The 16,161-nt window shown below is 31.9% G+C and overlaps 1 protein-coding gene and 2 non-coding genes across 3 annotated transcripts; 1 reads left to right on the forward strand and 2 right to left on the reverse strand.

Annotated features, from left to right (window-relative positions):
* Positions 1–775: 775 nt before the first annotated feature.
* LOC112998240 (small nucleolar RNA R64/Z200 family) lies at positions 776–868 on the reverse strand. The gene has a single exon (XR_003263279.1). It is a non-coding gene; the product is annotated as a small nucleolar RNA R64/Z200 family (small nucleolar RNA).
* Positions 869–3,956: 3,088 nt separating this feature from the next.
* LOC112998239 (small nucleolar RNA R64/Z200 family) lies at positions 3,957–4,049 on the reverse strand. The gene has a single exon (XR_003263278.1). It is a non-coding gene; the product is annotated as a small nucleolar RNA R64/Z200 family (small nucleolar RNA).
* Positions 4,050–14,062: 10,013 nt separating this feature from the next.
* Positions 14,063–15,216, forward strand: LOC100794394 (late embryogenesis abundant protein 2). The gene is made up of 3 exons (XM_003535929.5): positions 14,063–14,250; positions 14,466–14,600; positions 14,896–15,216. The coding sequence occupies exons 1-3, from the start codon at positions 14,197–14,199 to the stop codon at positions 14,971–14,973; spliced, it is 267 nt and encodes an 88-aa protein (XP_003535977.1). The 5' UTR covers positions 14,063–14,196; the 3' UTR covers positions 14,974–15,216.
* The last annotated feature ends 945 nt before the right edge of the window (positions 15,217–16,161 follow it).

Consider the following 16,161-nt stretch of genomic DNA (forward strand, 5'->3'; position numbering starts at 1 on the left):
TTTATAAATAATTAAAAATATTAATTATTAAGATTTTATAATTTTATAATTTTATTACATATTTTTATGTATTTTAGTATAATTTTAAGTATTAACTTTCAATTAATAATTGTAAAGTTTTCATTTGATAGAAGAATGATATAAAAACAAATAAATGATATGAAAGAGACCTCAAATAATGATAGAATTCAAATTATAAAACAATCATCAAAATTCTATCATTCCTTAAATATAAGGTAGTTAGACAAACCCTTTTGATAATAATATAAATAATTAATTCTGTTGAATAACAGAATTCTCAATAAATAAATTATAAATACTGCTTAAGAGGATGGAGAAAATGCCTCGAGCAAAATTCGAGTACCAGACACTATAGCGCTGTTGAAGTAATCCATGTCATACTCCCAAGGTAAAGAAAATACCTCGAGTCAGAGTTCAAGTACCAGACGTTACAACGCTGAAGTAATCCATGTCATATTCTCAGGAAAAGTTCGAATGACCTTTAACAAATGGGTACCTGTACCCGAAATGGACACTGGGTAGGTAGAGAATACCTAGGGGCGCGAGACAACTCTCTCTACGGAAGTATCAATAAATTATAAACAAATAAATTATTAGTTCTAGTAAATAGCAGAATTAAAAATAAATAAATTCTAAATTATGCTAAATAACAACTATAAATAAATAAATAAATTATGAATTCTGCTGAGTAACACGATCATCAATAAATAAAGTATAAATTCAGCTCAGTGACAGAATTATAAATAAATTATAAATTCGGCTATGTAACAGAATTTTCATTCTCATTGATTTGAAAATCTGTGAAGACTGACATGTGAATTTATTTCTGAAATTATCACTGCAGAACATATAAAAAAACAAAATCAACAGCTAAAAAGATTAGCTCAAGGTTTCAATTTCTATTGGAAAATACCTAAACTCATGAGTCAAAGCCAAAAAATCAAGAAATTCACAAGAAATATTATAATTAAATATTAAGAAACAAAAACAAGAATATAAGGAAAGCACAACATGGGTGTATATTGCAAATAAAAATTTGAGAAAACACAACGAAAAGATAAAGAATTTCAGAATATAAAAATAAAAACATTATATTTATTATGATGATTAAGGAACGTCGTGATTCAGAAAAAATGGACCACCGTAAGAATCATCATGTCTATTCGCCGACTGAATTAAATTGAATGGGTAATTTCAAGCACAAAACAGAGAAAGAAAGCTATAAACAACGAAGACGAAACTATGATGTCAGATAAAGATAGCTAGTAACGAAAAAGCCTAAACATGACGAAGAAGAAGATATGATTAATTCACTTAAAGATAACAGAGAAAGAATCTAAAAATGACGGAAAGAAGAAAATATGATTTCAGAAAATGCAACAGAACAAGAACCTAATCGAATCTACCAATGACAAAGAAGAAAATATAATTTCTGAAGAAAGTAAGAAAGAAATAAAGAACTTGATAGAATCCAAAAGCTAAAATCCGACGTTAATGGAAGACGCACACGAGAGAGATACAGGGAGAGTCACTCACAACGTGTACTTTTATCATATTGCACAGTCTAACGCTAAAATATCTAGATCGAACAAGAACAAGAAACCCTAAAACAAAAATAATTTCTAATTAATTAAAATACAAATAAAAACTTAAATTATGATAAACATATACATAATAAATTATAAACAATAATAATTAATTAAAACACTATTTGGGCCCAGCCCAATCCTATATTAGGCCACCAAGCAAAGGAATTTTCTTCCTACATCAGAATTTTTTCTTCTACATCCAAGAGTGAGAGAAATTCCAAAAACACCCTTCCATAAGATTTATACGGATTGCGAATTTGTATTAAGAGATAGAATTCATATGGACGTAGGAATTGACAATCCATATATGGATTACAAATCCGTAGTGATATACGAATTCACAAATTAATTTAAAATTAATAGTTCATGCAAGACTCAAATATGTGATAAATACCAGTTATGAACTATCAAAGACTTACTCAAATGATAAATACCAAATGAATTAATCCAACCTTATTGTTGCTTAAGTTGAAGCAGTGCTGAAACTGATTATTTGTCAACCTTATTGTTGCTTAGTTCAAGCAGGGCTGAAACTGATTATTTGCTAGTTATGAACTTTTAATAGATGGTTGTTCAATTGGCCTGCAGCAATATTACCAACAAGATCATAAATTGCCTACTTTAATAAATACAAGAGATGGTGGTTTAACATCTTACTCATAATATTAATAGTAAGACTCTTGTAACTGAGCTTTTAGCACTGTGTTCTACGAAGTACCAAAGAAATTTTATGTTCCCATTTCATTCATATGTGCATTTTTCAATAATAAATTAGCATCTAATAGACTAGAAGCACATTAAACAACTAAGTAAAACTAGCAAAAACATAACTCAATAGTAACCTATGAATGATTGGAAAGAAATATAATCAATGAATCACAGTGGATACATAAAAGAAATAGTAAAAATAGCTCTATAGCATGAAACTCCCTCTTCAATTTAAATAACAAAGTTTAACAAAACACATGGATGAGAATGTTAGTCGAATGGCCAGCAGTCCCAACTGGTAAAAGCGGCAACGCCACTCCACAAGCCAATGGAGTATGAGACACCACCAAGGGTGGTGTCATCAACACGGGTGAGCATTTAATTAAAATGTAATTATAATTTATTTGTTCTACAAAAAGCATGAGAATTCTTCCCAGAAATCTCCTACCAATAGAATTTAATTAAAATGTAATTATAAAACAAAAGTTTTTACCCTACCTCCAATCACAAATTATATCTAAAAGATTATAATAATTTTCATTTGTTAATATCAAAATATTCCTCCTTTATCCGGGCTTGGGACCGGCTATCAGAATATAGGGGTGGAGTTAAAAATTTATTTTTTTACAAGGATTTGTCTAACTAATCTCAAGTGAAATTGGGTTTAAACCACCCATCTTTAATGACTAATAGAATTTCAAGAATTATTTTTAATTTTAAGTTCTATCATTAATCTTATAATTGCTCTCTTATATTTTCATTTATGTATAAAATTAAAATTTTATAATTGTTAATTAAAAGTTCATAATTACAATTATACTAAAATACATAAATATATGTAAATAAATTATAAAATATTAAAATCTTAATAAATATTTTTTAATTAATTATAAAAATTTATATAAATAATTTTCATTTATTTTAACTTTATAGAAACATTTTTTTTATTGAAATATGTAAAAATTAGCTTTCGGTAACTAGCTCTCGTATAGATATTAACAACAATCGGATTGTAATGTCAAATGTAAAATGAGAACTATTTTATGTATTTCAATAAATTGAAAAAATTGAAATTCATTTTTCTATAAAGTTAAAAATAAATGAAAACTATTACCTAAAGTGAATAAACAATAAATTTTTATAATTAATTAAAAAATACTAATTTTAATATTTTATAATTTGATTACATGGATTTATGTATTTTAATATAATTTTAATTGTTAACTTTTAATTAACAATTAAAAAATTTTAATTTTATACATAAATGATATAAAAAATGATGTTAAAGAGAAATTAGACATCATACATCAAATACATCAAACGTGGTAGTCATAGCATTAACAATAGAATTCAGAATATAGAATAACTGTGTAATGTCTAATTTCTATTGGTCATTAAAGATGAGATGGTTAGACAAACCCTTTTTATAATAATATAAATGATTAATTATGCTGAATAACAAAATTCTCAATAAATAAATTATAAATTCTCAGAATTATCAAAATATGTTATAAATAAATAAATTATAAGTTCTGCTAAATAGCATAATTATAAATAAAAAATTGTAAATTATGCTAAATAACAGCATTATAAATAAATAAATTCTGAACAACAGAATTATAAATAAATAAATTATAAATTCTGCTAAATAACAGAATTTTCGTTCTCGTTGATTTGAAAATCTCCAAAGTCTGACATGTGAATTTATTTCTGAAATTATCACTGCAGAACATATAAAAACAAAATCAAAACCTAAAAGGATTAGCACAAGATTTCAATTTCTATCGGAAAATGTCTAAAGAAACAACAAAATTAAGGTCTCTTAAGATATGCATACATAGCAGCGGCTCACATTATGAATTGGAATAGCGTATACTACAACAAAGACAGAAAATTAATGAGTCAAAGTCAAAAAAAATCAAGAAATTCATAAGAAAAATTATAAATAAATATTAAGAAACAAAACCAAGAATCCAAGGAAAGCACAACAAAGGCTATACTGCAATTAAAAATCCACAAGGAGAAAACACAACAAAAAAAAATGAAGAAATTCAGGAAATAAAATAAAAAATGTTATATTTATCTGCAATTTGAGATAAAAAAAATTGGTAAAAGTAGCTCGTCAGTGTGATTCAAAAACCTAGATCAATGTAAAAAATCTTGATGTCTATTCACTGGTTGAATTAAATTGAATAGGTAATTTCAAGAACAACAATACAGATAAAGAAAGTGAAAAAATAACGAAGAAGAATATATGATTTCACACAACTATAATAGCAAAAAACCTAAACATGAGAAAGAAGAAGATGTGATTAATTCACTTAAAAGATAACAAAGATAGAACCTAAAAATGACGAAAGAAGAAAAGATGATTTCAGAAAACGTAACAATAACGAAGAAGAAAATATAATTTCTAAAGAAAATAAGAAAGAAATAACCTGATAGAATCGAAGAAGCTAATGGAAGAGGCACCACTAAGAGTCACTCGCACTTGGAGTGCGTATTTGTATAAGAAAGCACATTCCAATGATAAAATATCTAGACCAAAAAGAACAGCAAACACTAAAACAAGAATAATTTCTAATTAATTAAAATAAAGTAAAAAATTAAATTATGATAAACATATGCATAATAAATTATAAACAATAAAAATTAATAGTAAAAAAAATTTAATTAAAGCACTATTTGGGCCCAGCCCAATCCTATATTAGGCCACCAAGTCAGAAGGATTTTCTTCCTGCATCTAGCATTTTTTAATACATTATTCATTTTTTCTTTAGTTCCAACATTGTCCTTACGTATAACCTATATGGATTCTCAATCCGTAAGCCCCATCAATCCGTATGGGTTATACGCCAATTCTTATGGGTCATACGGATTGAACCTGTGACCTTTGCATTATTAACACGATAATCTAACTAATTGAGTTAATAGGATAATTATGTTAAAAATTAATTAAAGTCAATATATATAACACTAAAATTTTTAATATATATTTAATACACATATAAATCTACATAATAAATTTTGTAACAATTAATTTTGATCTAATAATGTATTTTTTACATATATAAATTTTAAATAAAAATCATAAGTTTAACAAAAATTTATATATGTAAAAAATACATTATTAGATCAAAATTAATTATTACAAAATTAATTATGTAAACTTATATTTGTATTAAATATACATTAGAAATTTTAGTGTTATATATAGTGACCTTAATTATTTTTAATATAATTAGTCTATTGACTCAATTGGTTAAAGCATCATGTTAATAATGTAAAGATCGGGTTTGAGTCCTCTAGTCAATCTGTATGGACTTTATGAGTTTTTTTTTTCTCTCACCTACACCAGGCCAATTTTTTCTACACCCATCATACAAAGTGAAAAACCAAAATTTTCCTTCACTTAAAATGCCAAATATGGATTTTTAATTCGTGATAGCAAGAGGGCACAAGTCAATAGCAGGCCTAAGAGGAATATGAGGAAACCGGCCCATTACAGGACTTCGTGTGAATTGCTTATGCTATTCTTGTCGTGCTAGGTGTTAGGATACTCAATCATATATTTTACCAATTTCTGTTAATTCCACTACCAGAGTTTCTTAGTGATCAAAAACAAATTATGTTAGCTCCACTACTAGTCAGTTATTAGCACAGTTGGCCAATTAGTGGTTTTTTAGCCTTGCAACTATTGTTGTGTCTATAAATACCAGTGAATTGAGTAAAATCAGCAAGAAGAAATTACCTCTTAGCTTGTTAATTCGTAGTATAGTAGTCCAGTCATAACAATTCTAGTCTAACCTGCTCTATGCTCGGTGACACCATGTCGGAGCATACCATGCACCATACATCACTCAAGCGTCTCGAGGAAGCCGTCAACAAGCTTACCCAACACCAAGTCATATTATCTCAAAATCATCAGACACTTTCCCAGGCCAATTCCGAATTAAACCACAAACTCAATTGAGTCTTGGATCACCTTGCCTCTCTAACCTCAGCCCTACCTTCCCCAAAACCGCCACCTTCTCCCCCACCTATCTCCCCTTCCAGACCACACATGAAACTTGATGTCCCACTTTTTGATGGACAAGATCCCCTTGGTTGGATCTTCAAAATTACACAATTCTTTGATTACCAAGATATTCCCAACGCGGAGAGGCTCACCATTGCGTTGTTTTACATGGAAGGACCCGCCCTCTTCTAGTTCTAGTGGATGTCGAGGAACGGGTTCCTTACTTCTTGGCCCGCTCCATCGTATTACGATGACCCCCACGGTGCCTTATTCAAGTTGTAGCAATGCAGCACTGTGAACAATTATTTGTCAAACTTCGAGCGACTCACAAATCGGGTTGTCTAGCTTTCCCTGCCATTTCTGTTAAAATGTTTCATATTGGGCCTCACTCATGAACTTCATCGCGAAGTGCAAGCCCTACGACCGATGTGCTTACCTCAGGCTATGGCCCTTACCAAACTCCAAAAGGATAAGTTGCTCGATCGTCGTCGTAGCCACCATCAAACTCAACATTACCCACCACAGTCCAATCAATCAAATCCTCATTTTGCCCCTCTTTTGCCCAAACTCCATTTTCGAAGATTATCTCCTGAGGAAATGGAAATCAAGCGAGACAACTCAAACAAGGCTCTCTGCTATTATTGCATCGACAAATGGACTATGGGGCACCACTGCTAACCCCGTATGCACCTCTTCATCGCGAATGAGGAGTTGGAGCTCCCTTCACCACCAGGCTTCCCGAAGTACTAAATCCCTCTCGGCCTTCTTCTTCGCCATTACCTACTGTCGCTCTTCACCAACTGAGCCTTAACACAATGTACGATATGCTAGCCTTTGAAACGTTTCGGGTGTATTGAACCATTCTCCACCACAAGCTCACCATTCTCGTTGATGGTGGCAGTATGCATAATTTTTTGCAAATATGTGTAGCCAAGTTCCTCGGTCTATCGTCCACACCAATGGACCCATTACCAGTTATGGTTGGTAATGGTGGCGTCATGCAATGCCAGCACCGCTACCCTCAGATCATGATTTCCATCCAAGGACACCATTTCACCACGGACATGTGTTGGCTTACCATTGAGTGGCACCAATATAGTTCTCAGAGTCCAATGGCTTAAGGATTTGGACTCGGTTACTACTGATTACATCTCCCTCTCTATGTTCTTCACTCATTTGGGTTGTCCAATTCAATTAATTGTTGACATTCCCCTCAGGCCACCCACAGCTTTAGTCCACCAAATCAAACATATGTTACATAACCAAGCCCTCTTCCACATCACTCCACTTACCACACTAGTCCAAGCCTCACCCTCTTCCCTCATCCCCAACAACCTTCCCCAACCCATAGAACTCACCTTCCTCCTTTCTTGGTTTTGCAACTTGTTCAGCGAACCAACCCAGCTCCCCCCAGAACGTTTGATTTCCCACCACATTCATCTCTTACCTAATTCCAACCCAATCACCATTAAACCATATTGGTACCCTCATAGCCAAAAGGAAGAACTCGAGAAACAGGTCTAAACAATGCTCGACTTTGGTCTTATCAAGCTAAGCCATAACCCTTTCTCAATGCCATCACCATTAAAGACTAGTTCCCCATGCCCACCATTGACGAGCTCCTTAATGAGCTTGGTGCTGCCTCGTGGTTCTCCAAATTGGACCTGTGTCATGGCTTCCATCAAATACGCATGGCAGAAGATAACATTCATAAGACAGCCTTAAGAACCCACCAAGGCCATTACGAATATCGTGTAATGCCTTTCAGCCCCTGCAACACGCCAGCGACATTCTAAGCAACGATGAATGAACTACTCAAGCCATTTCTCCGTAAATTCGTAGCAATTTTTTTTGATGACATCTTGGATTATAGTCCATCCTGAACAACTCATTTCCACCACTTAGAAGTTGTTTTCTTTATTTTATCCCAAGGATCATTTCATTTGTGCGAGTCCAAATGTGTGTTTTCCAAGACCAAACTCCAATATTTGGGCCATATCGTCTCGACGAAGGGGGTGGCCCCTGACCCCTCCCAAATTAGTGTCATGGTGGACTGGCCTAATCCGACAAACACCAGTGATTTATGAGGGTTCCTTGGATTAACAAGGTTTTACAGGTGTTTCATTCGTGGTTATGCAATCATGGCAACACCATTGACAACTCTACTCTGCAAAGATCACTTCACTTTGAGTGATGATGCTCAACGCACTCTTGACAAATTGAAGCAGGCGATGACCTCAACCCTAATGCTCACACCCCTGACTTCACCATTCCTTTTTTCCCGGAAACAAACGCTTCTGGCATCGTGATAGGCGTAATCCTCTCCCAAAAAGCCCACCCCGATTACTCAATTCAGTGTGACTTGATATTCCACTAGGGTAAGATATGGTTGCCACTCAACAACTCTTTCATCCCTTTGCTCCTGGAAAAGTTCCACTCTACACCCCTGGGGGGGCACATGGGCATTGCCAAAACCCTTCGACATCTTAAAAAGAACTTCTTCTGGGAGGGAATGCGCTGCAACGTCCACCATTATGTTTTTTAGTGTCATACATGCCAACAAATGAAGTACGAAACTAGGAAACCGACTGGCCTACTTCAATCGCTTCCTACAACCACTGGTTTATGAGAGGATTTATCGTTAGATTTTATCACAGGATTACCGCCATCACAAGGGTTCAATACTATACTCGTAGTGGTTGATAGATACTCCAAAACACTCTAGCCACGAAGTTGCCATCCTCTTCATAAACATAGTGTGAAAATTGCATGGGTTTCTATGCAGTTTGGCATCCGACAGAAACCCATTATGCATTAGCTCCTTCTGGCGAGAATTATTCTATCTCAGTGGTACCAAGTTGCATTTCAGCACTTTTTATCTCCTAGAAACAAATGGACAAACAGAGGTCCTTAATCGGATTCTCGAACAATACATCCGCTCATTTGTCCATGACCGCCCTTCACTCTAGTTCACATTCTTGCCACTAGCGGAATGGATCTATAATACATCGATTCACTCCGGCATCGGGTTGTCTCCATATGAAGTGACTTATGGTAAACCACCCCCTTCTATCCCACACTACCTGTTGGGTTCCTCCCTAATCGAAGCTGTAGATTCCATTTTGTCCATGCGATAAGCTATTCATGCTCAATTACAACGTCAATTGTTGAAAGCTCCATGAAGCATTATGCGAACCGTCATCATCGCGAGGTGACATTCGAGGTAGGAGATTTGGTTTATGGTCTCCTGCAACCATACAGACAGTCATCTATTAGGCCACATTATTCCAAGCATTCCAAACATTTTTGTGGCCTTTTCCAATCATCGAGAAAATAGTGCCAGTCGCTTATCGTCTCTAGTTGCCGACAGATTCCAAAATCCATCTCGTGTTGCACGTTTCATCCTCTTTTCATCAATCTGTGCTTCATCTTCATCAATTCGTCGGTGGTCATTGTTGTGTCCGCCATCGTCCCACTATCGCCATCGTGAGTTTCTTTGTCGCCCTCTGTTCTTTTTTTTCCAGTGTATTGAACCTAGTTGACAATCTGTATGGATCATACAAATTGACAATCTGCATGATCCATACGGATTGACAATCCGTATGATCCATACAGATTGCTAATCCATATAGTTTTATATATTTAAATTATTTTATGAATAAATGTTTTAATGCTTTTATATATTTAAAATACTTATATATAAAATAATTAAATAAGAAAATGTGCAATTTTTTATAATGTAATTTTTTGAAAATTTAATTAAATAACAAAAATAGGTAATATTGTATAAGAAAAATGTTAATAAGAACTATATTTGTATAAATTTTATTACATTAATAATATTAAATATTTATATAAATAGTGATTTCAAGTCTAAAAATTTAAAAATTAATCTATACATTGATTTTTAAATATATATATATATATATATATATATATATATATATATATATATATATATATATATATATAATTATTAAAATAATTACATAGTTATTTATAATATATTTAACATAAATTTGTACGTTGATTTTAATGATATATTTAGCTTGCTCGATTAATCATTTAAAGTTAATTTAAATTTTTTTATTACATTTCTTAAAATATACTACATTTAATAAATACTTATATGGTTTTAGAAAATTTATTAGTATAGTTTTATTTTCAATTTAACACTATTTTGTTGAAGTTGTGGGTTGATTTGAAGCAAATGTGTAATATTGGTGAATGAAGTGTTTAGGTTTGAAAAAAAATATAATCGAAATATGTTTAAAAATATAATAAATTTCTTAGTTAGTTTTTGAGTAATAGAACTATGACACTAATTGATATGAATGTGTAGATTTGTAGATTATAGTTAGAACCAAAGGATTGTATTAGGTATTAGGTCAGGATTTTAGGTAAAGCCTTAAGTAGACAAATTAGTGGTGATGAGAAAGAAGTTCATTAGCGTTGAATACTGACAACATCGACACATAGACAACGGGCAGCTGCGACTGTTGCCAAGTATATTGAGCATGTGGATCATGTTGCTGACGAGGTTCATGAGGAGCCTCATGAGCCAGTTACATATTGTCAGTCTATATGGTTCTTACAGATTGTCAATCCGTATGAACCATACGGATTGCAAATCTGTATGTTTCTTACATATTACCAATCTGTATACGGATTCATCATAGATGTAAAAAACTTACCTTTCCTTCGTCGTTTCCACCGCTACACCCACCATGACCTCAATGCAGTAGGTAACCAACCACCGCAACAATGCACATCAACAAAACCGATCACAATGGAACAACAACCTCAGCCTCCAACAAACCAGTGAATGGTGTAACAATAAAACGAAACAAGATTGAATGCATAAGAACGAAAAAAGGGTAAACTGGGAATTAATGAAAAAATGTTGTGTGTAAAAAAAATTTGCCTGGTGTAGGAAGCAAAACCCTAAAAATGAAGGCACTTGCTATTTACACATTGTTTGCTATGTACAATGCTTCCCTTTTTATTTTTTTATTATCAATTATACCCTTTCAAACCCTATTTTCATATTCCATATTTTTTTCCTTGAATTATGCCTATTAGGTGAGGATTTATGGAAAATTCACAGGAATCACATTACTTGTGGATTTTATTTCACAAGTAAAAATAGTGTGAAACATTTTTTCTTGTGAATTTAAAAGTCGTAGGAGATTTGCTATGAAATTTCCTGCCAAATGTTGCAAATGAATCTTTACTTTTCAAATATACACTGAAGTTTAGTAGAGGAAACGAAAACGAGCAAGAAAATAAAATTTTGAAATTTAAATTAGAAGGAAAGTGAAAAGAAAAATATTTCTAGAAATCAATTATTTTTCTTATTTCCCATCTACTTTCTCTTCAATAAAAAAATTTTATTTATTTGTGTTTTTATTTTCTCTCTTTTTTTTATTTCAACTTTGCTCCCTTTGAAGTTTTAAACGAACCCTTAATCTAAAACTCTATAGGATAAGTCTAATTTATGTCCACAAACACTGATGGCTTAGCCAGTCTCTCTTATAAAACTCTGCCATAAGGAACTGTCCAACATATCTCTTACTATATAAGAATTGTACTACGGAAAATACCATTTTAAGAGATAGTATCTATTATCTACCCTTATTTATTCTTCTGCCCAATGTTAATTTATTATTACATGCAGACCGAAATTTAAGATGATTGATAACCGCTATTGTACATTTTGTTGAATGGTTATATTTAAAATATATGAATAGATCTTAGATTGCTTTAATTCCCAAAAATATATCATTGATGTGTCTAACCTGAACATACTAACAGCAGCCAATTCTACATCAGAAAAAGAAGAAGAAAGAAACAGGGAAGATATGGTTGGATTGATAGCAGAGTAGCTAACTAGCTATAGAAATTCATTCACCAATTGCCATCGTACGGTTTTGAGACAAAAAGGGTGGTCTCACCGATCTATCATACATGTGTCTGCTTGCCAGAATTCATTTGTTTTTTTTTTTTTTTATCTTTTACTTGTTAAAAAAATTAAGGAGAAATGGGAAAGCAAATGAGTGGAACAATGAATACCATGGTGGATATATAATATTTTAAAAATAAATAAAGTATTCACATTAGACTGAAATTAAAATATAAATAATTAAGTATTTTGTGAATGTTTGAAGGACTCAACTTTCTACTCACAAAAATACAAAAATTTAATAATAGAAAATTAAGTTCCTTCTAATTAATAATGACTTCAAAGTAAGAAAGGAATTGTAGAGTGACATGCTCCCTCTTCGACCACTAGAAATGATTTTCCTACCTCTGCAAATAAAGTAAAAGACACAGAAAGCTTTGAGTACTATAAGTCTGAATAAGCTACAATGTGGTTAACAAATACGTAAAGAAACAATGAAATGAAAACAATCAATTGGTGGCTCAAACTTCATCTCAAAGTAAGGTCTTTTGAATCGATCTCAAAGTAAAGTTGAAACACCTAGCAATTGTTAAGAGCCTCGTCCTCCTATTCCAGAGTTAATAGTGAAAGGCCAAAGTCAAAGATTAAAAGCAAAAACCTCGTCCTCGACTTCATTTTGGCACATTGTTGAACATCCTTGCTATAATCTCTCGTCGGATGTTGTTTCCTATACCTCCAAAGTTGTTTCCTACACCTTTTTTTTTTTTGCTTCCGAAAATGATTACTTATTCTGGCTTTCGAATGATCAATCCCAAAGGTTAAAAAAAACTTCCAAAAAAGATTCAGGAAACAACAACTCCTCTTAACCGGTCACAAGACAAAAGGTACTTATTTATTTATTTGCTTTCTCATCTGGTTACTTTTGGTCTTTTGACCTACTTGGACTTCTGATTATATCTGATAATTCATTTAAAAATTATAAAACTATGAGTGATATTTATTTCTTGAGGAGTGACCTATAAATATTACAATAAATATTGGGTTGAATTCAGCAGATAGTATTTAAATAAAATTTTTTCCTTTTTTCTTAGTTTCTGTAAAAAAAAATTGAACGGACACTAAGAAAATAAATAAGCAAATTTATTCGAAAGAGGAGAGAGAGGGATTCAAACCCCTGGTATAATTTTGTAAAAATCATTAAATTTCAACTAATAATAAAATATATACTAGAATTTGTTAAAGAATATGTTATTAATTTTTTTATTGACAGGGGTATATTGTTAGTATTTCTCATATTTTAATATTTTAGTATGAATTTATTCCGCTTGATATATATATATATATATATATATATATATATATATATATATATATATATATATATATATATATATATATATATATATATATATTTGACTTAGAGTTCTCTTTACTCCAACTATATGGCAAAGTGATTTTGTACCCTTTCATTTATTATTATATAATGTCAATGTAAATAATTCATTGCTTTTATTAAATCAGGAATGTAATTGTAAATGCAAATATAATTATGTGTTTGGTGGCGTGTAAATATATTTTTCTTCTAATATGCAGATAAATTGCACAACTTTTGGTACTCCGACTGGCTACTACCTAAAAAATGGGAAGAAAAATACAAGAACAATAGGGCATCAGCAGTAAGTGGTAGTGAATGAAACTTGGAGATATATGCGTGATTGTCTCGTGTTAGAGGCTCACATGCACATACATTCTCAACGAAAGCCCATTTCAGAAGCAGAAATATGCGCACATTCATTAGCAGAGTGATCCTATAACTATGCATCTCTCACATGTGGAAGCACACCACATACTATATATAAATACATACACTTTGGGATACAAGATCAACAAGACCTAGCAATAACACCATCTTACATCTATTACTCTCATAATTTTTTTCTTTATCAAATCAAGCAAACATGTCAAGTGCCCAGCAAAACTTCAATGCAGGCCAAACCCAAGGCCAGACTCAGGTGAATAATGCACAAATTTACATTGTCAACTTATATCACATGTATCTAACACTTTCTATCATCTTTGTAAATTTAAGATATATATCTTATTCTTAATTAATATTCTTTGGACGTTACCAACATTCGAACTCAATCCCTTATGAAATTTTCTTAACACAATTGCCATACCGACCAAGATTGTATGTCTTAATTAATATTATTTGATTATGGTTTAGGTTAAGGCCGAAGAATTTGTCCAATCCACAAAGGAAACAGCTTCGGCAGCTACTGACAAGGCTAATGCAGCTGCTAACACAACAGGGCAAACTGCTCAACAAAACAAGGATGAATCTGCTGGTTTTCTCCAACAGGTGGCTAATTTCTCAATAAGATATCACAATTTTGGGGACAATTTTTTCGTTATAGAACTTTTGTTGAATGAAAAATGATAATGAGTCCACTGATTAAGGAATCAAAGTTCTTATAATAAAGTGTAACATTTAAAGTTATACATATATTCCATAATGAATTTTAATAAACATTTCTATTAATTAATCATTTGATTAGTATCTTTAGGACACTCATTGATAAGATACTTGTTGAATTGTGTTTATTATGAAATTTGGAATGTGTCATTTTAAAATTAATTGTATCTTCTTGTTGCAGACTGGGGAACAAGTGAAGAACATGGCTCAAGGTGCTGTGGATAGTGTGAAGCACACACTCGGGATGGACAAGAAGTGAAATTAACTAGAGATCATGATCTTGGTTCATTTGTCAAAGCGTTTAGCTGTTCCTTCAACTCAAATGGAACAAAAGAATAAACATTTTTCTTTGTTTTTAGAGTTTCATATGTTTTTTCCTAGTTTTATGGATTAGAAAATTAAGTATGTATTGATTAATGATTGTGGAGTTTTGTTAAAGGAAAACCAATTTGAGTTGTAATAAAACATAGCTTCTTTCCATTTTTCTTGTTTTAGAGATAAGTTTTCCGGACTATTCACTTATAAGGCTCAATGATTTTATTTATTTGTATGTAGACTATTATACACACACTTTTAATAGTCTATATATATATATATATATAACCCTATATTGGAAAAAGTCATAAGATTTCGGTTCAAAAGGAGTTGGGGACCCCAATGATCCTATCTCTGATCTTGCACGAAAACCCTTCCTTGGGTTATAGAATCGTGCGATTTTATGAGTTAAATCACGATTTTGACAATTGTGATTGATTGGGGTAATGAAAGGTGTCGTCATCATCATATCTTCATATAGCATTCAAAAAGTTCATTCCCTAAGTGTGCATTTGTTTTTTAATAACTTCTGAGGCACCTAAACAAAGAAGCAGAAACTTCTTGCTGTGGATCAAACATTCGTTTCAGTATGAAAGTATAAACAAATTCACTGTTCAAATTAGAGATTGTTAAACAGAGACTTATAGAGATGACACTCATCAACACTACGAGATAGGAAATTAATAGCAAAATTAAGGGCCAGCCTGAGATTGAAAATCTTGTCAAGTCTTAAACCATGAAAAATTTAATAACACAAGTAATCCAAAATAGGACAAAAAACTAGAACAGTAGAAAATGTACCGTTATCAAAATATATCCTCCACAAGTTGTACAGTAAATAATGAGTCTGAGTATCTTGTACAAATAGTATCTTTTTATTAATCTTATGAAGAAAACACCAAACTGAAAATTAAATATATTTAATATCTTAAAAATATAAAAAAACAATAAATAGAAAATTAAATATTTGATGAAATAAACCTTTTGGAAATATAATCTCAATATCGAAACAGTCATTGCTGGAAGAATTAACACAATCTAGCGTGAATGTCCATGTCAACTAACCAATGATGCTACTACGTATTTTTTAGATGCAAGTGCAAAACATGATCAAATTCCACTCGAGCCAAAT

This window comes from Glycine max, chromosome 10 (assembly GCF_000004515.6).
Source record: "Glycine max cultivar Williams 82 chromosome 10, Glycine_max_v4.0, whole genome shotgun sequence".
NCBI classification, from domain to species: Eukaryota; Viridiplantae; Streptophyta; class Magnoliopsida; order Fabales; family Fabaceae; genus Glycine; species Glycine max.